The sequence below is a fragment of the Elaeis guineensis genome, chromosome 2, assembly GCF_000442705.2.
Source record: "Elaeis guineensis isolate ETL-2024a chromosome 2, EG11, whole genome shotgun sequence".
NCBI lineage: Eukaryota > Viridiplantae > Streptophyta > Magnoliopsida > Arecales > Arecaceae > Elaeis > Elaeis guineensis.
The window spans coordinates 187,671-212,274 of record NC_025994.2 but is presented as its reverse complement, the minus strand read 5'-3'; the positions used below and the strand labels follow the sequence as shown (position 1 = coordinate 212,274).

Sequence of the window (24,604 nt, the reverse complement as noted above, 5' to 3'; positions counted from 1 at the left end):
TTACTAAATAATTAGAACAATAAAAAAGGGAAGAGGAAGAGGAGGCTCAGATTTATTATTTAATCTATAGCTAAATCAAAACAACTGCAATCGGTTGTCTGTAGAAGCAGGCCGTCCAAGATTGTTGCCATTTGAAATAATTGAATCAGCAAAATTTAATCCAAAATCATCACAGCCTCTTCATACAAATCTTAAAACAAAAATCTGAAGATAGGTATTAAAATTTAAATCCTGGCATGCTACAAAACTATAGCAAGTTGGGCTACCACATAATGAACAGGAAATGCTTGCTGCCAGCATTCATGGAGTTCGAAGAGGACAGAAGATAGGAAAATCTAAGGATCAAAAGTTCAGAAAATCCTTTATCCCCAATTCTTTTCAATCCCATCTAACATTTTGAAAAAGCAAAGAAACATGCATCGAAGGGCAGGTAAGAGAAATATTTAAATCCTCGATCTCCAAACAATAGATTTCTCATTGTAAAAACAAAACCACAAACAGATTGTCGATGTGAAATCACTTGAGACTCATGATTTAAGACAATAAAGAAAAATCAAACAAAAAAAAATCCAAAAATAGATTTCTCATTGCAAAAACAAAACCACAAATAGATTGTAGGCGTAAAATCACTTGGCGCTCATGATTTAAGATGATAAAGAAAAATCAAACAAAAAAGATCCAAAAATAGATTTCTCATTGCAAAAACAAAACCACAAATAGATTGTAGGCATGAAATCACAAAAATAGATTTCTTAGATTTAGTATTTAATCCGCAACTAAATCAAAAAGGGGGAAAGGGGAAGAAAGCGACATAAGATGATAAAAAAAATCTAAAAAAAATAGATCAACAACATGTAAGATTCTTATTTGAATAGATCTCACAGTTTTTGGTTGGGGAAGAAGGCGTCGGCCACCGAAAGAGAAAAAGGGGGAAAGGAGAAAAACCCTAGATCTCGAGGACCGGCAACAAAGGATAACCAGCGACGGCCAAGTGAAGACAAGCTCTTCTCTTAAGGATGGGTGACGAAGGAGGACCGAAGGAGGAAACCAGCCACCGTTGGGAAAAAGCCGGGAGCACCGACTAGGCGGCTACCAAAGGAGCCAAGGAGTAGAGGAGCCTCAATCATCATTGAGAGCAAGCTAGAAGCACTGAAGGAGTGAAGCCGGGGAGTGAAGGAAGAAATCAAGAAACCAAACCCTAGAAGACGGACCTGAGGATAAGAGGAAAGACCGAAAGAGTCGAAAGATCGAAAAAAATCACCTGAGAGACTGAAAGTGAGAGACAGAAAACGAAAGAGAGAAGAATATCAAATATATACGAGAGCCTAAAGAGTTTAAGCTACGTGGGTTTACGGGTTATAACCCGACCCGACTGGATCTGTTCCAACCCATTTATTAAACGGATAAACAGGATAAACAGATCAGCATCTAAAACCTGAACTCGATCCATGTATTAAACGGGTCAAACGGGTTGACCTATTTACAACCCAAACCTGTTTAACCCAAACCCAAATATGTTTATGGTAGGTCGAATGCAGGTTGGGTTGGTAGGTCGGGTCATATTTTGCTACCCCTAGTTGTATGACAGGAAATATATGATAAATTGTTTATATCAAATATTATAAGAATGTGAAATTTTAGCTTTGGCTTAATATAAGGTTAATAAGAAAATGAGGGACCTACTACACAAGGCTCCCACAATTGCAGGGTCCGGGAACAGACATATGTGATCTTACCCCTCCATGCAAAGAGGTTGCTTCCGTATTTCGAAGCCTTGACCTCCAGGTCATAATGGAGCAACCTTACCAGTGTACTAAGGCATACCCTCTAATATGAGATTTAATATTTAAGACTAATATAGTTCATGTTTAGTCGGACTTCACTTCATTTCTGATTCATGACTAAATTAGAACCATTTCCAATTTTATATAAACAAACCTAATTGATCTCATAATCATGATCCAGGGTCATGTCTGCACCCATCAATGCATTAGTTTGAGCTAAATTACCTAAATCCACGTTTATTTCAAATTTGGACCAAATATGACTTAAAAATTGGATTCAATCTGGTTCACTTTAAGTCAGCTTAAACTCCAGTAAAAGTTATAAAAACAGCCTCTCTTCACGATCTGCAGGCCTAGATAAATTGGGTTGGATTATAATTAAATCCATTAATTAAGTTGGGCAATCCTAGTTCATAAAGCAATTAGGTTCTAATTGGTGTCCGATGTCAACACTGGATACAACGCAATTCAATCAGGTCAAGTCTGACTTGATCTAGGTTTGGCTGGTACTTGGCTACAGGGTATAAAATGATCTCAGTTTGCTGATGCATAGTCTGGCAAGAACTCAGTCCAAGCTGACTGACTCAGGACTTGGAACACTTGAACCTCAAACATTGATGGACGTACACCCAACCCGAGCCTGGGTTTTAAGGAAGACACAACTGCTTATTATTTAATTAGCTTGGTCAAACCAAGTTCCTGTTATTAGGTCACTATATTAAAAATACTGCTCTCATCTTCAACCTCCGGTGCTTCAATTACTGTTCTTCCACGGCAGCTAAGATTTAGTTCATGTAGAAAACCAAGCAATCTGCTAGGACATAGGAGGATTGTGCAGTGAAGTTTTAATAAAAGGAATCTGTAAGAGTGCTTACATAGTGGATAATTCTACTTTACAAGTTATTTATTGATGTCCATTGATTTAGAACCTTTTTTTTTCTGTCTATTGTTCAACATCAGCTTTAAAGTCTTATTCCTATTAGAGTTTGAATTGTTTTAAAGACACTGAACTTCAGCAATTGTTTTGCTATGAATCTGATTTTTATTAAATGATCATAACTTGTATGATTTTCCAAAATCTCTTCTAAGCAATGGTGACAATTACCTTGGGAAACCTGGTCCTGGTGTTTCGAATGATTAACAATTGCATTTATACACCAGCTATGTTGCCCAAATCGAAACTTATATGGCATCAGACAGTTGTTACTGACAGTCCTTTTAGCAATTATACTTCTTACTAATGAAATATCTAATAGTCTATGGATTGAACGAAAACTTCCAATCAGTTAGTGACCCCTAACCAGCGGGTCTAATAGGTGGTTATGAATAAACCCTAGTCAGAAGGTATAATAGTTAGCAGCAGGTATAATAGTTGTCTAAGTGTATCCTTAGATAATGGGCTTATTGATCAGTGAACCCATGATCAACGGGTATGGTAATTCCTTTTAACCAATTGGTATTGAAATGATTGTAATAAACGTTATAAAATTTTGGAGTATTCAAGTATTTTTCAGTGCATCCCAGAATTTTTAATTTTTAAAAGTGGTTGCTTTCAGTGATACTATTCAAGGTGTATATCTTCATGGCATTAATCGGTAATGTATTCTAATGTTTCCAAAATGAATGATATTAGTAGGTGCACTTATTTCCACAACTTTCACAAAACACATTTTTTGTAATTGTTCAAATTTCAAAAACAATTGATTCGTATTGATCCATTTTATCTTTCTGTAATTTTATATTGTTCACTACTTAATTTCATCTTTTCTTTGTTGGTGTCTACATTTGCTAGATATATATTCTTAGCAAAAAGTGATTGAAAAGGAAATTTTGGTCTTAAGAAAATCCCTTTGAATTTCCTTTTGCAAAAAAAAAAAAAAAAACTATCAAAGCTTTGGAAGACATCCACTGTAGTCTTTTCCTTCATGTGCCTTCCACTAAAAAGCTATTTTTGTACTTTTAAAAGAAAAAGGTGAAAACAGGAAAAACAGCGAATACCCATATGATCCTCTTAACTGATTTCTTCAAATATAGCGTGTTTTTAATATGATATAGCTTGAAGATCAACATGATAAACTCATGATCATAAATCTGTATGCTAAGCAGTAGCTGTATTCTTTTATAAGGAAAAAAGAGACACCAAAGATATAATCATATGAACTCCAATTTCCAAGTACAGAGAAGGATTATAGGAGGAAAAGAAAATTAATTTTGGCTTGAGCAATAAAGCAAATCCTTAAGCAATAGCAAGATGGAAAAGCAAAGAGTATACCCAAACAATGGCTTACCCGATAATGCTTTCCATTCAGATATCTGGTTGCTGCTCTTGACAGCCGATATCGAATGCAACCTTTCTGATCCAACCTCTCAATAACAGGATCAACATACTGCAAGCAAAACCAATATGAAGTTAGAAATGTTGGTAGAGGGTCTCCAATTTTGAAAAGCAAATGAAGTCATTTTTACCATATTCAGCTGATCTGAGTAGATGACAATTTCGTAAAACTTTGCAAGATGTTCTAAGAAAGCATCAACTCCAGGTCTTTTAAATGTTCTCCACCCTCTGTCACGCTTTAAAATAGAAGTAATTTATATTAGGCCCTTCAAAATCCAAATCAAATAAAAAATAAAACAAATATACAGGGCGCAAAAAACCTAGTGGTTTAGCATGTTCAAAACTCATTGAAGGAATTAAGGCTTTAGATGTTACAAAACAAGCATCAATCAGTGCAGCACAAGATAAACAGAAGCAACAAGCAGAACCTTCAAAAGATACGTAAACTTATAATAGGCACTATGGGGAAGAAAAAGAAAGAGTGATGCAAACATGACAAAAAATAAAGCCAGCAAGTTTTGACCAACTTGCCAACCAGATTTGACCCAGCAGACTAAGTCCAAGGCATGAGCAAGCATTGTCGCATCCATGTCAGTTAACAGGTTTGATTAAACATGTACAGCAAGTTAGACGAATATTATGGTAGTATATGCTTGTATGTGGCAATTCTATACTCATAATATCAGATGGTGATGTCCAATTTGAATATTAAAGAACTTTTAGAAAGGCTAGGACAACATGAATGGCACATCCCCAAAACTCAGGATCTAGATAATTATATAAAAAGTTTAAAAAAAATATATATGGGAATCCGGGTATGCTTTCTTTTTTTTTCTTCATTTACACCTAGGTACATTATCTTCCTCTTTTGTAGTGTGGCAGAAGCATGGTGCTTTTTTGTTATGGCAAAAAAGGCCTTCCATGCCACATTATATGCTCTTTTTGTTAGACTATATAGGATTACACCATATAAACAATATCTTCTTCTAAGTGTTACATAAAATACGCTACCTATACATGTATGTATAGATAAATTATGTTTTCTATGATGTATAAGTAAACAGATTGCACGATTCGTGCTTGCTTTCATCAACCTTCTTGAAGCATCATGACACTAAAGCATCCCCAGACCATCATCGTGACCTCTGATCATCACAAAATCATAATTGACATGATCCTTCATTTGATAATTAGGTCTCCTAAATTCCTGAGGGCCTGTTTGGGAAATCCAGCAGAATTGGGCTAGATTTCCTATTGGATTCATGAAGTAGGTAGTCTATTTGAGTAGGCCATATCAGTCCAACACCTTCCCAGCCCAAAAAATCCTATGGAGGAAAAAGAAAAAAAAGGACCCATGGAGGTTGTTTTGTTCCTTCCTGTGGGCCAACAATCCCACAGATGGGATTTAGGCTAAGATTATGATGAGCCCTTAGAAAAACATGGGCTGGGCAGGTTAACAGGCCCGATTTCTGTAGGAAATCCAGCCCAAGCCTGCTGGATTTCCCAACAGGCCCTTAATGGGGTGACCATGAAAACTTCCCTAATCTACTGATGTCAACCAGTGGGTTGCTGAAATTAGCAGTCAATAAGTGTTGGGTCACTGAAAATAAAATCTTCTACCCGAAGCTCAAATACTGTTCTTCTGTAGCTATACGATCTATAACAGTTGTCAAAGCTTGATTTCTCTACATCATTTGAATACAGAAGCATCACTAAATTACTGAAGACCTCAGATATCTTTTCAACATCCACCCTACTCAATTGTGGACTGGATATCATTACAAAGTTCCTCAGCGTTCAAGCTTGCTGTCAAGATCCTTAAAAATAACCTTACCAATCATTCTGGATATTAAAACCTAGGAAACAAAAGAGTTAGCAAACATCCAAGAATAGTGATGTCTTATAGTTTCAAATTTCAATGTTCAGTACCTGACAAAGGACATGATATCAAACTCTATAGGGTCTCATGATGAACTTTCCACTAAATAGAGGGTTATCTTCATGACTTTTTGCTTGCATCAGATTTTTTTTCTTTCATTCCGTCCCAATTTGTCCAGCAGTCTTCTCCAATTACATCATTGTGCAGTTAATAATTTGACTTAATGAATTTTCACTTATATATCTAATGTGTGATACCTCATCTATTTGTGCTTAAGTAAGCAGAGGAAAAGAATGTGATTAAAATATGATATGGAGGATGTTGTCAAATGTAATACAGTTTGTTGGTTTTGATCACTAGAAAACTCTTTCGAATTAGATGTAAGAGAAAATGCATCACTAACTGAAATGTTCTCCGGGATTGCAATCAGTTCTCATCAAAGCCTTCCATGTGCCGGCCCCCCCCCCCACCCCACCCTCCACACACACACCAAAAAGAAAAAAAAAAGAAAAAAAGAAGTCGTTACCCACAAAAAAAAAACAGATGTTAGCTAGCGAAAGATCATTGAACCATAACTATTTCCACCGGAATGCTTCACACTAGTTAAGGCACTCGCTTCCTGAGTTTTATCATACAATCTATCAAATGGTGTCTGAGAAACGTGCCATTGAGTATCAACTGTTGGGCATGTGTAGAAGTTGGCAGAGAACAATATGAGGATCCTTGTAGGACAAATTCACCACTTGTTATATTTGTTACATGGATTACTAGAAGTTCCCACACTATATAAAGGGCTGTCAAACAAACAAGCCATTTGTAAGCAGCTCAAGTTCCGCCTGAAATTTAGCTTGGTATTTGGCTTGCTTGATTACTAAATGAGCTTAAGAAACAAATGAACCAAACACAAGCTAGACCAAGCTTTCTCGTGTTCAACAAGATATATACCAAAATATAAATAAAGAGTCGAGTAAATATTTTTTACCATCAGATCTGATATGAGATTTTTTTTTTTTGTGTTCATGTGTATTTGATAAATACAAGCCCAATGTTATAACGTGCCCTTCTCTTGTTTATCTCTTTCCAAGAAAGAACTAAACCCAGTGCAGTATATTAGTACAAAATGAGAATAGTTATACTGCCATATGGAGCAGAGCCAATATATGGGAAGACCAAGCTCGTCAAGTTCCATTACCAGCCGCACACCCCCCCCCCAAAAAAAAAAAAAAAAAACAAATGCAGGACAACTTAGAGATGGTCAGCTTACGCATCAGTGGACCTAACAATTAGGAAGTTAAGAGTTTTGATAACCTTTAACAAGAAAACAAGTTAGGACCAAGGTTTGCAAAATCAGTGTGGTAACCTGAGACAGATCGGGGGACACACGGTATGGTACAATATGATACTGTACTGACACACAATAAGCATTCCGATGCCAATCAGGTTTCAGTTCCCCAATCTAGGGTTTTCCCTAGATCTAGAGAGGGGGGAGGGAGGGAGGGAGGGAGGCCAACTAATCTTGTGTTTGGTCTAGATTTTGAGAGAGAGGGGAGGGGCACAGGTCAGCATCCTACCGGTGACTATTAGACCAGTGGAGAAGATGGTGGAGAAGGTTGGCATACCACCAATGGCCCAAGCAGATGAGGGCAAGTAGGTGCCAGGCTCGCTCAATCTAGAGGACGATCGGCTGGACAAGCTTCAGTGACGAAGGGCGAAGAGCCTCCATTGGCAGAGCAGAGCAGAACACAGAGAGAGAGAGAAGATCAAATGAATGAGGGTGCAAGAAGGTCGCAAGCTTTTTAAGGCAGGTGCTAGCCAAAACCAAGCCAGATTAAGCAAAACCAGGCACCTATTCCAAATTGATACGATGAACCAATTTAGTTCCACACCGATTTGCATCAATACACCCTAAATCAGGTGGTTCCAGATGGTTCTATGTACATGGTCAACAGTGAACAATCTAGATTAAATGGAATGGGAAGCTTTCTAGTTACTAAGGGTTAGTCTTTGGTGTTAGAAAGAGCTTTCTTAGGATTTTAGGGTTAAAGTGGAAGGATTTGTATTGGCTTATAATTGATTTCCAGGATATAATTCAAATTCAGCAAACCTGGAGAGAGGACTATATGAAGAAAGTGAAGAAGAGAAAGGGAAAAAGCAAGAAGATAGAGAAAGGAAAGAAGGAACTAGAAAGAGGGGGGAGAAAGAAAGAGAGAGAGAGAGAGATGAGAGAAGCAAATATCTTTCTCAGCAATACAATTTCATACAATTGAACTCATGATTCCTGCCTATCGTTTTAGCTATTTCATACACTATATATAGCTCACATGACTCAGTGACAAAGTAACCAAATAAAAAAAAGGATAACCTAGAGACCAACTAATTTAAAGGCTTGCCTACCAAGTAACTTATAAGTTACTCAAGGGCAAAGTAATCAAATATATTAAAAACAAATAACTTGAGACCTAGGCAACTTATATGTTAAGGAACATAAAGACGAAGTAATCTAATATAATAACACAAAAATAATACAAACTCATTTTATGATTAAATCTAGACAATTTATAAAAGCTGCGATTATTTCATTGATGTTCCAAACAAATGGGATGAGGGCTTGAATCATTATGGTATAGCTTTTATTTGGGCTTGAATCATCATGATATAGCTTGTGATATACGATCCAAGTCCTTGACTTCATTATATGCTTCCTCTATGTGGATCCCATCTTCGAGATCTTAATGTTGCTTTGATGCTTGATCCACCTATGTATCTCCAAGACTTGAGTACAAAGACCAATTTAAAGCATTCTATGATCAATGATTCAGATCCCATGTGACAACGCTGTCCTAATCTTTCCATGAAATGGAGTACAAAGTTGTCCTGCCCCATACTGACAAATAGGTGGGGGGATGTCCCGAGCAGTGTCAAATGGACACTAAGACAATGTTGGCATGGTCCCATCTTGACACTTAAGATCAAGGTTTGCTGAACCGGTACCGCCGACGGTATGGTTCGGTATGATTTCATACCGTACCGAACCGACGACCCGAACCGGAAGAAAAAAGAGAGAAATTGAGAGAAATAGAGAGAGAGAAAGAGGAAGAAAAAAAAAAGAGAGAGGGGAAGGAGCCGGCGGGGCCGCCAGACGGCCTCCGACTGGCCGCCGTGGCCGTCGGAGGGCGCCGTCCACGCACGCGGCGCCGCAGGCGTGAAACAAGGGCATCGCCCCTGTTTCGCAAATTTTTTTAAAAACATGGTTTTAAGTGAAGTCGGCAAACGATTTGCCGGCTTCACGATTTTTGTTTTTTTAAAAAAATATTCTTAAGTCGGCAACTCGGTTGCCGACTTCACGATTTTTGTTTTTTTTTAAAAAAAATTCTTAAGTGCCTCTGTTTCGCAATTTTTTTTAAAAACATGGTTTTAAGTGAAGTCGGCAAACGATTTGCCGGCTTCACGATTTCTGTTTTTTTAAAAAAAAATTCTTAAGTCGGCAACTCGTTTGCCGACTTCACGATTTTTGTTTTTTTAAAAAAAAATTCTTAAGTCGGCAACCCAGTTGCTGACTTCATAAGTTTAAAATTAAAAAAAAAAAAAAGAAAAAATCGAAACAGACGTCGTCTGTTTCGAAAAAGAAGAAGGGGGCGGAGCCGCGGAGGGGCTCCGCCCGCTCGACCCCGCGGCTCCGCCCGCTCGACCGCCCTCAGGCCGTCGGCTCGTCGGCCACCGGGAGCCTTGCAACGGAGGCACCGTCTGTCCGGTAGGTTCTCCGCCCCCCTCCGAGCGCTCTCTCTCTCTTTTTTGCTCTCTTGAAAGCCCTATCAGGCGATACAGGGCTCAGAAGCCCTCCGACGGCCACAGCCGGCCACCGTCGGCCTCCGACGGCTCCCACCTCCCTCCCCTCTCTCTCTCTTTCTCACTTTCCATTCTTTATTCTTCGGTACCACCGGTGTACTGATTTTACAGGCCGAATCGTGCCGGTTCCCCGCCGGTCCGGTACGAGATGGGGTGTACCGGCCGGTTCGGCACGGTATGGCAAACCTTGCTTAGGATGGTGCCTAATTACCGACATCCGCAAGACATCCCATGAGGATTGGAATCCTTGCTTGTGATTGTACTCTTAGCTGGTTGTTTTGGTGCCCTTGGATCGTCAAACATGAAGATTTTGACCATTTGATTGATGGTATGCTTTGATGAATCCACAAAATCAATAAAGAATGGATCCTTGAAATGTTGTGATATGATCATAACCTCTAAAAGATTGTAATCCATGCCTTGTTTGAAGGCAGTAGTCTTTGGTGCTTGCATGCTTCTCAATTGAGTTCTTAGGACACCACGTATGTTCAATGGCAAACTCTTTACATGAAGGATCACCTTTGGTAGCATCTTGGATGGGCATATCTTAGATCACAATATTTTTGTTTGATGGACTTTCAACTACAAGACTTTAGATTCAGGATGCTTCATGTGGTTGGACTTGCTTTGTAGCTTGATGATGATTAAAGGCTAAAGAAGATTACCCTACTTCAAAAGATTATCTAACATCTAAAGCTGTTAACATTGTCTACAGCCGAGAATTCATTGACACCAAAACATTGTTGAGAGCAAAGTTCACCGTCTCGGTACCAAACCCCGTATTGGTAAAATCCTGCTTAATGTCAGTACGCAGTTCGGTATGGTATGATAATGTCGGTACGCTCCAAGACAGCATACTAGTACGAGATCGGTATGGTATGGTATGCCCCACACCGGATGGTATAGGGCGGTACATCCTCATGCATTGACAAAGAATCTCGAACTTGAAACTTAATGCATTATCTGATGATATGATGAAAAGAGATCAATCTGAGTATAGAAATGTCAGGAGAAGAAATGATGGATACAATAGGATTTTTTTTTTTTTTTACCATGATATGAAACTAATGCAGGACAATTTAGGGGGTTGCGTACTAATGTGTTGGTGAACCTAACAATTAGGAAGTTTAAAGTTTTGGCATCTCTGTATGCTCGTTGTCCTCTTGCAGAAAATAGGGCAGAAGTGAACAATCTAGTAGACTGAAAAGAAGAGGGAAGCTTTCTAGGTCCTTCCTATGTTTAGTGATACTGTTTGGTGGCACGAAGAGCTTTCCTAGGGTTTTAAGATAAATACAGAAGTGTTGGTATTGACCTATAATCTATTTCCAAGATGTAAATCCGATTTCAATGATCGGGGAGAGGATTGATGAAGGAAGGGAGAAAGAGAAAGTGCAAAAAAGAGGAGAGAGAAAGGAAAGAACACACTACGCAAAGAGGGTGCAAAGAGAAAAGAGAGAAGCAAATGTCTTTCTCAAGATGCAAACACAAAGGGCCCATTTGGTCTGCTGTAAGTGGGCTGAGCTGGAGTCCACTTTGCCTTAGTGACTTTGCCTCCCCTTGACCTGAAGCAACTTCGGGCCATTTCTCACTAAATTAGGCCATGACGGAACCACTTCAACTCTATTTAGAGCCAACTAAATACTAGTGAACAACCCTTGGCTTGAACTAAGTTTGGATGCCTAGTTATAGGCAACCAAAGAAGCTTATATAAAGCAAATCATGATTCAAGTCTATCCCTTTAGCTGTATCATATGCTACACATACATACATATAGTTGGACTCAAAGTCCCAGCAACACGTCCTATGTGACATCGGGACAAGGTACCATCCTAAGTGTCGAGATAAGACCGTTTTATCATTATTTCAGCAATCCGATCAGCATGTCTGGGAACATCACCTATCACAAGAGTTAGGACCGCAGAGGTGTTTTTTTTTTTTTTTTTTTTGGCGGGGGGGTGGTTGGGGTGTTGGTTGTGCTGCGAGGGATGAAGTTGTGCCACACATCTTGTTCCATGAAAAAATCAGGACAACCCAACCCACGTGATTTAGAATCTTACATACAGATACATGCATGAAAACACGCATGCACGCGCACATATATGTATACACCCCATAACTTAGGGACTAAGTAACCACATAAAATTTAAAAAAAAAAAAGATAACCTAGAGACCAAGTAATTAAAGGCTTGGCTACTATCTAACTTAGAATATAAGTACTTAAGGACCAAGTAACATAATATATTTAGAAATATGTAGCTTGGACCCAAGCAACTAGTATGTCAAGTAACTTAAGGATCAAATAATCTAACATAATAATTCTCAAAGAAAGAAGCTTATTTTATGATCATAGCTGAACCATTTATAATTCAAGGGTGGCGATTGATTCCATTGGTGCTGCAAATAATTGAACAAGGGTTATTCATTGTATAGATCAAAGTCTGCAGTATCGAACTAGCACCTATACCAGTTGGCTAACAGTATGATCATATCATGCCGTGCCGTTCCAGCATGAATCAACAATGGAGGAAAAGAGGGAGAAGTGAGAGGAAGAGGGAGGAGGAAGGGAGGGAAAGAGCAGGAGAGAGCGGCAAAGAGCAAGAGAGGCTGAAAGAGAGAGAAGAGACTTAAAAACATTCAGAAGAAAATAATAAGTGAAGTCAGCAGATGCTACCAACTTCGCTTCATACATATATAAATATATATATATATATATATATATATATAAAGGGGCTGAAGCCCTTATTTTGGCACTACAAAGGAGAGAGGGCTTTCGAAGCCCTCTCTCTCCCCTCCCTCCACTTCTCTCGCTCTCCACGACCCTCCCTCTCCCTCTCCTCCCCCCCTCCCTCCCTCTCTCTCTTTTCCTCTCTTTCCTTCTCCCTCTCCTCCTTCCTCACTGATTTTTTGATCTAAAGGCCAGAACCAAAAAAGACGGAATTGGAACCGAGACCTATGCTAGCTGACCGGCAATACAAGCCGGTACAGATCCGTATTGGATCGAACAGGCACGAACCAACAAACAGGAGAAGGGAACCGAAGAGGAAAAGAGAGAGAGATAGAGAGAGAGGGGGAAGAAAGAAGAGAAAGAAAAAGCCACCAGAGAGGCCGCCAAGGAGCCTCCCACCTCCGCTGGTCATCGGACGACGCAATTGACACCTGCAGTGCTGCAGGCTTGAAACATAAATGATCGCCTTTATTTCACGGGATTTTTTTTAAAAAACTCTGATTATGGTCAAGCCGGCAATGGATTTGCTAACTTCACTATTCATCAGTATTTTTTAAAAAATCCGATGAGGGAACAAGAGCAATCGCCCCTGTTCCACAGCCGCAGCTTCGCTTGCACGTTTTTCACCGTCCGATGGCCATGGTGGCCACCCGACAGCCTCTCCACCAACTGCACATCACTCCAACACCATCGCTCCCCCACTCTTTCTCTCTCATTTAAATATCTTATCGGAAGACACCAAGTCGTGGAGGCCTCCGTGGCCCTCCGACAGCCTCAGCAAACCACTGCCGACCTCCGACGGCATCATCCCATCTTCCCCTCCCCTCCTCTCTCCCCCTTCCTCTCTTTTCCTCTCCCTCATCTGGTATTTCGATTTATCCATCCTAACCGTCTCGATTTACCATCGGTACAGCTTGAAACCATCTCGATCGACCTCTAGTATAGCTCAGTATGCTCCGAACCGGATGGTTGGGAGTGATACCTCTGACCTTGATATAGATTGTGATACAAGATCCAAGGCCCTGACTCCATCACCCACCCTCCATGGTAAAAAGAGAACTATTGTAGCATGTTTGATATTATGTCATTCACCACAAATATTTGTTCAGGTCATAGCCCTGTGCCCTTGGTCCCAATCATAAAATAAAAGGTAAAATAAACAAGTGAATAGAAATGAAATGTTTGGAAGGATTGGGAATTCATATATCTAAGCTATTATACCACTTAATGCTTCCGCTCCTCCCACAATCTCTCACACACACAGTTAGCAGTTGTAACCACATAGTAACACTGCTATTTCTGCTCCTCCTAGAGTCTCTCACACACACAATTAGCAGTTGTAACCACAGTCACACACCGCTATTTCCCGTCTATGTGCCCCTTGGCTCCTCCCTCCTTCCTCTTCTACAACCATAACCACACCTCTCCATCCCACCCTTCCTCGTCTCCCTCTCCTCGTATCCTCTATATATCAGCTCACATAGGTGTTTAAACCTCCAATCTCCATCCCTCCTCTCCAACTCATGCCAAGAAAAAGGTCGATATGATCTAGCTTATTTACTTACCATCTCATTGTTCTTGGGCAACGAAAGTCCAAGGATGTTTTAGGGCTTTTCCCATCTCTATTTGATATATTAATACTACCATACTCAATCAAAGCCCAGTTTTGATCTTGGGTTTAATGAGATCCAACATAGCCACTAGAGGGAGAGTTACCAATTTCTTTAAAAATCAAAAGGAAATAATGAGAGGAAGGGAAGAATGGTTTCTCACAAAAGAAAAATAGCAAGTGGGGGGGGGTGAGAGTCCTGTTCTTAATATAGAGAGTTATCCTTGAATCTCATTTTTGTGTATTGCCCTTCTAAATGTTTTCAGAATTAAAAATTTAAAATTGATATGCTTAGCAGTCTTGCCCTCCAACAGCCCAAGGGATTTGTTCTCTATGATCTACCAAGCACCGGGAAAGTTTTTGGCCTGTTTGGCATTGCTGCCACTATTCATTTTTTGTTTTCCATTCAGAAAACACAGAAAGTGAGATTGGAAACTTGTTTGGTTACCCATTTTGCTTTTCAATTTTCTAAAGATGCTTTCTAAAAATTCTGAAAAAAATAAAAGCTCTCAGGAGTGGCTTTCACTTTCATTGAAAACAGAGACCATCCATAAACACCACTCCATTGCCTTTGTCACCACTACCGCCACCACTGCCACCACTGCCACCATAGGCCACCCCCTGACACCCGCCACCATTGTCATTGGCCATCACTGTTCGCAGTCAGCTGCCATCGCTACCACCACAACCCAAGTTGACTACCAGGCCAACTCCGGTTTCGATTTCAAGGCAAAAAAAAGAAAAGAAAAGAAAAGAAGGAAACTAGTTTTGATTTTTCATGAAACTAAAAACTGAAAGTGATGCCAAACAAAACCTTTGCTTTAAACATAATTATATTTCTGAATTGATCACCAACAATTACATTATCATGCTAGATTTAGGAATGAAGAAAACAATAATGGGTAATAGCTGATGATCATTAATATAATCTTCTCTTTAATTGATTTATATCTGTCAGTTCTTTAACTGGTCATATATGTGGTATTATATAATGGTAATGTAAAGATATAGATGATGATACAAATTGTTCAAACTTGGCAATCAAGGAATAATGTCATATGGTGATGTAATTAAGAAATGATTTATTAGTAAAAGGAAATGACTTATTCTCTTCTCTACTTGAATTTTTATTATATATATTATAATAAAAAAGATTATGACTGTGATATAATCATCAATCAACAGACAATGGGACCACCCTACATGAAATTTTTTGTCGAACACCATGCTTGAAGCTGAGTTAAAGATTAGAGCTGCAATTTTAAACTTCACAGATATCAGATATGAGAATGGAGAAGCAAATGGAGAACTAGGGAGAGAAACCCTGAGAAGACAATGAAGATGAAACTAAAGTAGGAGTGGGTACAAATTTAAATTCAAGCATTTTTTTTTTTTGTCCAGTAAATGTGATTTTGATTTGTCTTCTTTGGTTACCATTATTGAGAGAGAACTGTAGTTCCCACACTATTCAAGCCTAGGTGAACCAAACTCAAGTTTGCTTGGCACTTGAATGACCTGAACTTGAGCAATGCAAGCTAACCATGTAGCATGTCATGTTGAGCTCGAACCAGGCCAAGCTTATTCATGTTTGGATCACTTACCACCCCAAATTCACATAGTTTAATGCTCAAGGTATTTATTTTCTAACTATATAATATTTTCTATATTTATTATTAACACTCAGTGTACAATCAAACAAATGTTCTAATAAACTTTCAACTCGAAAAGAACAAAAAGTAATAAGAAAATCAATACAAGTAGAATCGGAAAACATGATCATTATCAATAAACAATTAATCAGCAGTATACAGAGACCAAGACAGATATCTAATTCGATATGTGAACATCTAATAATATATTCCATAAAAATATATTTATTAATCATATACAAATATATTATAAATAAAATGTTACTATATTTATTAATATATTAATAATTAATAGATTCTATAAAAATATATTTATTAGTCCTATAAATTATTGATCCTATAAAAATATATTAATTATTATTATAGAATTAATATTTTTATTTATACTTATAATACGAATATTTATTTTGATTAGAAAAATAAAACAAATTGAAGTAATATATTAAATATTTTATTATATAAATATAAAGTATAATAAGATATTTTTACTCTAATTTAAAATTATCATTGAATCATAATATGACAATAATATGATTAATAATATATGATCATGTAATATCTATCATAAATATAATATATAATATTATATATACAATATTGATAATAATATATTAATGATATATTGTTATACCAATTTTTTTACAAGACTAAGAGATATTTTTGTCCTTATATTTCAGTCCATGGTCACTGTCTAAAGATGATCTTGAATTCCCAACCTCGAGGATAGATATCCCAACATTGGGTTGGGAAGTGATTTGAGGAGTGAGAATAATTTGAAATCACTGCCACGTAGGAACATTATGGTGCAACCAAATGCAGTGATCTCATCACCTCCACCCACATCATCCTTGATCTTAGATGGATCACCCCATACCAAACATCCCCATTTGGTACATCGGTCATGTGCTTGCACCCTAGCCATGTCTTGGATAGCGATCATTAATGGCAATTTGTGGATGTGTGGAAGCAAGTTTATAACACTAAGGAAATTGGATACAAAAGTCCAGCACACTAAATTGCAAACGAAATATATAACAAACCACGAAATTAATGTACAAATGAAATTTTAAAGTAGCTTTTTAAAATGAATCAAGAATATCATTAACCAAAGTCTAGAATGGAGTGCTGGCTTAGACAGACTTGAGTGATATAATAATCCACCGCACCTCTGTTGATGCATCCCAATGGAAAAAAAAAAGGGAAAAAAAAAACATGAATCTTCAGTTAGCGACATAATAAGTGAAGAAAACTCCACATATCAATTGGGTTGAGAAGAGAACTAATTGTGCAAGTTTGCTTGAACTGCAAGAATCCACAGAAATCAATTGGGCTGATAAGAAAAGTGATTGTGGAAGTTTGCTTGCAATGTGAATACACATTGTGACACATCAAGTGCAACTCTGGAAAAAAATGTAAGTTTGTTATGTTGAATATTTGATAAATGAGCTGGTGCCAATAGAAGGAGTGTAGCAACAACTTTATTGTTGGCATATATTCTCCTTAACACAATATAAACAAACTAACACTATCTCCATGCAATGGATAAAAAAGTTACCTTCCAGTCAGAGTATACCAAAGTCTCATTGAGGTCTAGAACAAGAGTAAAGACACCTTGCTCTTGAGGATGCAAGTCTGGAAGAAGCTTCTCTGATGATGGTTCAGTAAATCCCTACACAGTGTAAATGAAGCAGAAGTGATTGCAAATGATAGAAAAAAAACTGGGCAATCTTGAGGAATTGAAATTGCTAGGCATAAGTAATGAATATGTTACATACCCGTACTTGTTCTTCAATTTCCCTCCTAATATCCATGTATAGCTCTATAGTCTTAACAGGAACTGCATTGCCAGAAAAAGTAATGCTACTAAAACTGGATGGGCAAAAACAAAATCCACTACCATGTTGATGTTACTTGCAACATGCAAGTTGTACAGCAACATGTACCACTATAGATAATAAATATTGGGCAACTAAAAAAAATCAAGTTCGTACACCTGAATCAATGCTCATGAAAGAATATCAAGAATAAATTTTAGGATAAAAAACAAGGATTGCCGACTTAGAACCCGATCCCATACTAGCCGGCTAGCAGTACGAGTCAGTATGCCCCTGTGTCGGACCATACTGGGCCTGAACCAACACGGAAACAAGGGATGAACCGGAGAGGAATGGAGAGAGAAAAAGAGAGGAGGGAGAGAAATGGAGGCTGACAGAGACGCCAGCGGTGGCCACCGGCGGGCCGCCGAGGCCTCTTGGGCTCCAAGGTCCTCTACAAGAGAAGATAAGAGCAGAGAGAAATAGAGAGAAGGGGGAAGGGAGGAAAAAGAAAGGAGGAGAATGTGGCAGAGAGGCCACTAGAGGGCCGTCAGATGGCCCAAAGCACCTTGTTGCTGCCATGGATTCAAAACATGAGCGACGCTCCTGTTTCGTCGCATTTTTTTTTAAAATACGATAAATAGTGAAGCTAGCAATGGGTATCGGCTTCGTTATTTATCATCCTTTTTAAAAAAACTGATGAAACAAGGATGTCACCTATGTTTCGAACCCACGGTGACCATGGGGCATTTCTGGGCCGTTTGGTGACCACAATGGCCTCCTGCCTTCCCTCCATCTTCCCTCCTTTCCCCTCTCTCTATCTCTCTCTCTTCTCGCATTGCACAGAGGACCGTGGAGCCTTGGAGGTCTTGGCAAGCCTCCAACGGCCTTGTTAGGCCACTGTCGGCGACCTCCGGCCTTCCCCTCTCCTTCTCTCCCATCCTCTTTCTCTCTCTTTCCTCTATTTCCTTCTTCCTCACTCTATTTTTGCCAGCATTTCGAATCGAATGTTCGAACCGCACCAGTTAGCTGCCAGTATAGTTCAGCATGCCCTGAACCATCCAATTCAGGTTGGTTTGGCGAACCCTGATAAAAAACATTATATCCAAATTAACTAATATGATTCATAGTTTTTCTATGGCCCAAATTTCTATCAATAGTTTATATATAGTTGTGCCATAAAATGGGAGCTTGAATAAAATGCTACTTAAGCATCTAGGTCTAGATATGTGCATATATTAGAGTATGTACACTGTGAAGTTTGTACTCATGTAGTTTTATTTTCACAATTCCATGATTGTCACTAATGGCCATCCCAAACCCTGAACCATAACTTGAAATTATTAACTCATTCTTAGAGTTATGGCTCCCGAGCAAGACAAGACCAAACATAGCTCGACAACTCCTATGATGGATGCTCACCCTACTATGGAACTTCCATAAGTTGGAGTCAAAATCCCATAAAAGCTTTTGGCAACAATGAAATTGCTATGCATCTTTAAGAAATTTGGTGGAAAGTGAATCACTAAATTTATTGGTACGGTTAAGCTTTTGCAACAATTGAGAAACCATGTAATATTCTCCAATACCTAGAAAGGGTCTAAGTGATTATTAACAAATATGAAGGTCTAGCACAAGGAACTGCATCATTCTATGAAGCATATAACAAAATCCATACAAAAAAGGAATATCTCCAATGAAGCATTGTTATATAACCTAAAACAAACATTACCAACACTGCACCAACATAGTGTTGGCACAAGGTCCAATACCAAGATTGCAAACCTCGAACATCTTATAATCACGCCAACAGCATTCAATGGAAATTTATATTCATAACAATTTTGAAACCTTTATTTAAAAAACATAGACTGGTGCACCAGGATCAGATACATGAATAATTTATCTTCTATCCCAATATTTTTAGTTCTGAAATTGGGATCCATGCCTAGTCCAGTAATTTTACAATTAACATTATTTAGCAGCAAATCATGTATTGCCTTGCATTACTAATTTCTGAATGTGCGACTAAGCACAAAGTGCAAACAAGAGTCCTAAAACCTAATAAAGTTCAAGCACACAATATTCATTTATTTTCCCACAAACCAGTTTGTAGTGTTCAAAAATAATCAGAACATGAACAAACATGAGACTGTAAATGGGTCATTGCATATGCTCTTATCATAGATTTCCTATCTGAACTCAGTTCATAAGAGGGAGAAAATTTCAACAACAATTTACATATTACAAATATGAAATGGGTACAAATAGAGAAAATAAAATATCACATTCGTGCACAAATGAAATATGCAGAGTGAAGGAAAAGATAAGGTATGATACATCATTTGCACTACCTTTCATTAATGTTGAGTAAACCAAAGCCTGAAATTTCTGCATGAAGAAAAAATGATGGAATTACTCTTCCACTAAAAAATCCATGGACAAACGAACTGTAGTCACAAACAATACTAAATCAAACAGATACTAATAGTTTTAGACGACGTCAAAAAAAAAAACCAGCCAAATATAATCATACACAAACTAAATGATTATTAGAAGGAAGATGGTTAAAACTGAAAAGAAAGATAAAGAAGAGAAAATTTGTTCCCCAGTCTTGAATGATGACAAAATAAAAATATCCAAAAGAAACATGTAATGAAGACTTGGCAGCAAAGATTCCACCAAGTTTGCACATCTCCTTCAAACTACTAAATATATATCTAGAAAACATACTTACTTCAAAATCAGATGCACCATCCCCTACTGAATATTTTGAAATTGCCCGCAAAGTCCTTGCCTTCTGTTCCACTTCATCTAGAGAATAAGCTGTCATTCAAAGAACATAAAGTCCAGATACAAAAATTAGGACTTGGGATGAGAGATACATATAGATGAAGATAGATGGATTGTTGAAGTAGTCAAGGTTTAAATTGGATTTAGTTCATTTGCTATTTTCATCGAGTCTTATGGAATAGGTTAAGTACCTCTCTTTTTTTCTTTTTTTTTTTTTTTTGGGGGGGGGGGGGGGGGGGGGCAATGTCTGTACTATTTTTATAGTCATTTTTTGTAGTGGGTTTCTAGGTCTTTTCATGAGTAGCTTTATCATCTAAAGGTCCTACTTTAACTCTAGGTTAGATTAGAAAAGTTTTAAACTGATAGGATTGTGATCAGGAAAGATTTTGATAGCTCCTATGGAATTATGAATTTGCTATCTCAGAAAAGTTTTTTATTATCTTTGCCAAAAAGCTAATATATTTGATATGATGGAGTTTTTGATTAACTTAGAGACCTATTTAGGACTACAAAAAGGCCTGAGCCAGCTCAAGGTCCATTGAGTTGGCTAGCTTTAGGTAGGGCATTGGGCCCACCTAGAAAAAGTACATGCAAGGCTGAGCCTTAGAAATCAAAACCCAATTGAGTTTCAGGCTGAATTTGGGTCAATACTTGGTCCGACATGCAACCCGACCTGAAGCCCAAGCCTGATGCCAAGCCTGAAACATGGCCCAAACCTAACCGGATTGAACCCAGACCTTTATCATAATCCAATCCCAATAGATCCCCACAAGCTTATTCCAGCCCTACTCTTAACATCCATTCCGTGCAATGATGCCCTTGTTCCATCCCCTCTCTCCTCTCTGGCTCTCCTAAGTGGATGAAATAGTGGATGGTTGATCATGGATGATGATCAACAAATCATCCCCTTCCTTACTCCATTTGGCTCCCATCTCTACTCCTCTCACCCATTCCCACCCCCTCCTTCTAATTCCTATAAATACTCTCTGTATGCTCTCCTTCCTCCCCCATTGCTCTCTTCCTCTTCTTTCTCCCCTCCCCCACCTCATTTCTCAATCTCTTATGTTGTAGCACAAAGCCGGAGACAAAGGGGCAGACTCTCTTTCCATCTGACTTAAGTCAAATTAGGCCCGCTCAAGCTCTAGACAAGCCCAAGTTCAAGCTCAGGCCAGGATTTTGTATGTGAGTTTCAAGCTTGGGCTCAGCTAGAAGCTTAAAAATATTTCAAGCTAGGCTTTGGCAAGAGGAAAGCCCAACCCAACCCAGCCCTTTTCTGGGCCTAATTTTAGTCAAATAGTATAAGCTAGTGTCATGGATCCATTAAAGGAAAGTAAAGGGCTTTTATGATTAGAAACATTGTTTTAGGGTCATTTAATTGTCTATAAATACAAGTCCACTAGAAGTGACAAATTAGATGTAATTTATAGATTTTATTGAAAGAAGTAACTCTATTATGGATATTTTAACCTTTCTTATTGCGTCTCTTCTAATTCTTCTTCTTCTCCTCCTCTATACAGGCCCTTCTTCTCCTCCTAAATTCAGAACCTTTTTTTGCTCTACTACTCTCCCTTGTTGTTTTATCTATCATAAAAGAAGAAAACTCAGATATATCCAAATCTGAGATCTATTTTAGCATACATTTATTTGGTTTGCAGATCTAATGTTAAGGAGATGCATCAATTGCATTGCCAGCAGCCATTAATAAGAGAAATATTTAAGAAATACACATCAGATCAGAAAATGACATTAAAAACATTCCAAGCTTTTTTAAGCTCAGAATTTCATTAGTTTTCTCCTCCTCCTCCTCCTCCTCCTCCTCCTCCTCTCTCTCTCTCTCTCTCGGATTCATTAGTTGAGCTAATAACATACTGAGTGATAGCACATTTTCTACTATTCCACTATAGTCTTTTAGTTCTTGTTCTGGCTAATCAAATATTTAAGAAATACACCTCAGATCAAAAAATGAGCATTGCCAAACATTCCAAGCTTTTTTAAGCTCAGAATTTCATTAGTTTTCCTCTCTCTCTCTCTCTCTCTCTCTGAGATTCATTAGTTGAGCTAATAACATACCGAGTGTCAGCATGTTTTCTACTATTCCACTATAGTCTTACAATTCTTGTTCTGGCTAATCAAATATTTAAGAAATACACCTCAGATCAAAAAATGAGTGTTGCCAAACATTCCAAGCTTTTTTAAGATCAGAATTTCATTAGTTTTCTCCTCCTCCTCCTCCTCCTCCTCTCTCTCTCTCTCTCTCTCTCTCTCTCTCTCTCTCTCTCTCTCTCTCTCTCTGATTCATTAGTTGAGCTAATAACATTCAGAGTGTTAGTGCGTTTTCTACTATTCCACTATAGTCTTATAATTCTTGTTCTGGCTAATCACACAGTTATATAATAATTCCATCTCTAATGCAGGTGGATCTAAGCAATACCCTAAACAGTGGCCTCTCTGCACAAAAATAAATAGGACTCAAGAAACCAAATAACATCAGTTATTTTTTAAGTCTGGAAACATGTTTGTTATCATAAACTCCTTTTTTTCAATGTTTCATCGCTTAAGCTCACGACTGATCCACTGAGCATTTTCTAGTTCTTCCAGTTTCTACAAATTTATAAACTAATCTCGTCTCCAATTTTGATATATCTATATAAAACATTATAACATGGTCTCTCTTCACAAGGAATGGGGTTTAAGAAATAGGATACTTTTTTAAAAAATTATTAATATGAGATTGAGGGATAGCGTTTAGCCGTTTATCAACCAGAAAATGCCAATAGCGATCAAAGAGCACATATGATTCTTATTCAAAAGACTAACAATTAATCTATCAGATAATCCAGATAGCTCAAATTAATTCTCTGACCAAATCAAACCGGATAAAATGCAAAAAAAGAAAAAGAAAAGGGGGGGGGGTGAAAAATGGATCTAGAAAAATGTTAAAAAGATGAGAAGGAAACTGATTAGATTAGATGCAGAGCGGGAAAAAGAGAGAGAACCGTAGGTAGCGTAGGCGGTGGTTCCAATGGCTCCCGTGAAAGCCGCCAAGGCCCCGAACTTGAAAAGACCCCAGGATTTCCTGGCGCCTGGGGAGGGAGCAGAGGACTGGGGAGGCGGCGGTGGGGATTGGTCGTTGAGGAGGGCATCGGTGGCGACGATGGGCTCCTTGGGGGGTGCGGCGGCGGAGACGGTGGAGGAGCTGAAGGGCCTGCCGGTGCTTGGCTTCGTGAAATAGGGAAGGATTCGAGATCGAACGAGACGAGACATGGCTGGGCTTTCGTTTCGTTTCCTTTTCCCTCTCTTATTTCTCACTTTGCGTTTGCGGGAGAGGGAGCGTGAGAGAGGGGCGACGGCAGACGGAGAGCAAGGGTTTTGGACCGGGTTTACCTTTTATGTTTTTCTCTCTCAGCGGCGCAGGAGATGCCAGTCTATGCCATTTTATGTTTTTTTTTTTAATATAAAAATATTTACCATATATATATATATATAATAAATTATATTTAAAATATTATATAAACTTCTTGGATTTTCAGCATGTTATTATCGTAACAATTGTTACTTTTAAGCCATAAAGTAAATTACATATTTGTAGACCAGAGGATGGATTTTATTAAATTTCAAGACAACATATGTATCACTTGGCTTGGATCTGAGTTAAAATTAAATTATAAATATATATTTTTATATATATTTTTATAAAAAACTAAAAATATATTTATTTTTTATATTTTATTATATAATTTTATATTATATTCTTAGATATATTTATTTCAATTGCTAGATAAATTCTTTTGTAATTATTATAATTTTTATATGATAAATAAAAGATCACTATTCTATAGCATGTAGTTATTTATTTATATTTTCAAAATCAGTTCTATTGTCTCAATTAATATAATTAATATATAAATTTTATCTTATTAATGATAATATGAAATGTAAGAAGAATTTAAATCTTGATATTAATAATTATATCCATATAATAAATTTAAAATTTATTATTCTGTAGCCTACAATTAATTAATATGTGACTTTAACTAATATATTGATTTGGTTAATACATGAATTTCACCTTAATAATTAATATATGTAAAAAATATTTAAATCCCATCATTAACATTAGTTTCCACTTGACGTATAGAGAGCTTAGCATAAGCACAATCTCTATTTTAG

General features: G+C 37.8%; 1 protein-coding gene across 1 annotated transcript in view; it reads right to left on the bottom strand.

Moving 5' to 3' along the window:
* Positions 1-23,835, bottom strand: part of LOC105034212 (mitochondrial import inner membrane translocase subunit TIM50) — a 31,195-nt gene extending 7,360 nt beyond the window's left edge. Inside the window, exons 1-7 of the mRNA XM_010909267.3 lie at positions 23,431-23,835; positions 20,379-20,467; positions 19,996-20,032; positions 17,603-17,664; positions 17,383-17,496; positions 4,251-4,355; positions 4,073-4,171 (exon numbers count right to left, since the gene is read on the bottom strand). Coding sequence (XP_010907569.1) covers positions 4,073-4,171; positions 4,251-4,355; positions 17,383-17,496; positions 17,603-17,664; positions 19,996-20,032; positions 20,379-20,467; positions 23,431-23,698 — 774 coding nt within the window. The 5' untranslated portion in view covers positions 23,699-23,835. The remainder of the gene's footprint in view (positions 1-4,072; positions 4,172-4,250; positions 4,356-17,382; positions 17,497-17,602; positions 17,665-19,995; positions 20,033-20,378; positions 20,468-23,430) is intronic.
* Positions 23,836-24,604: the final 769 nt, after the last annotated feature.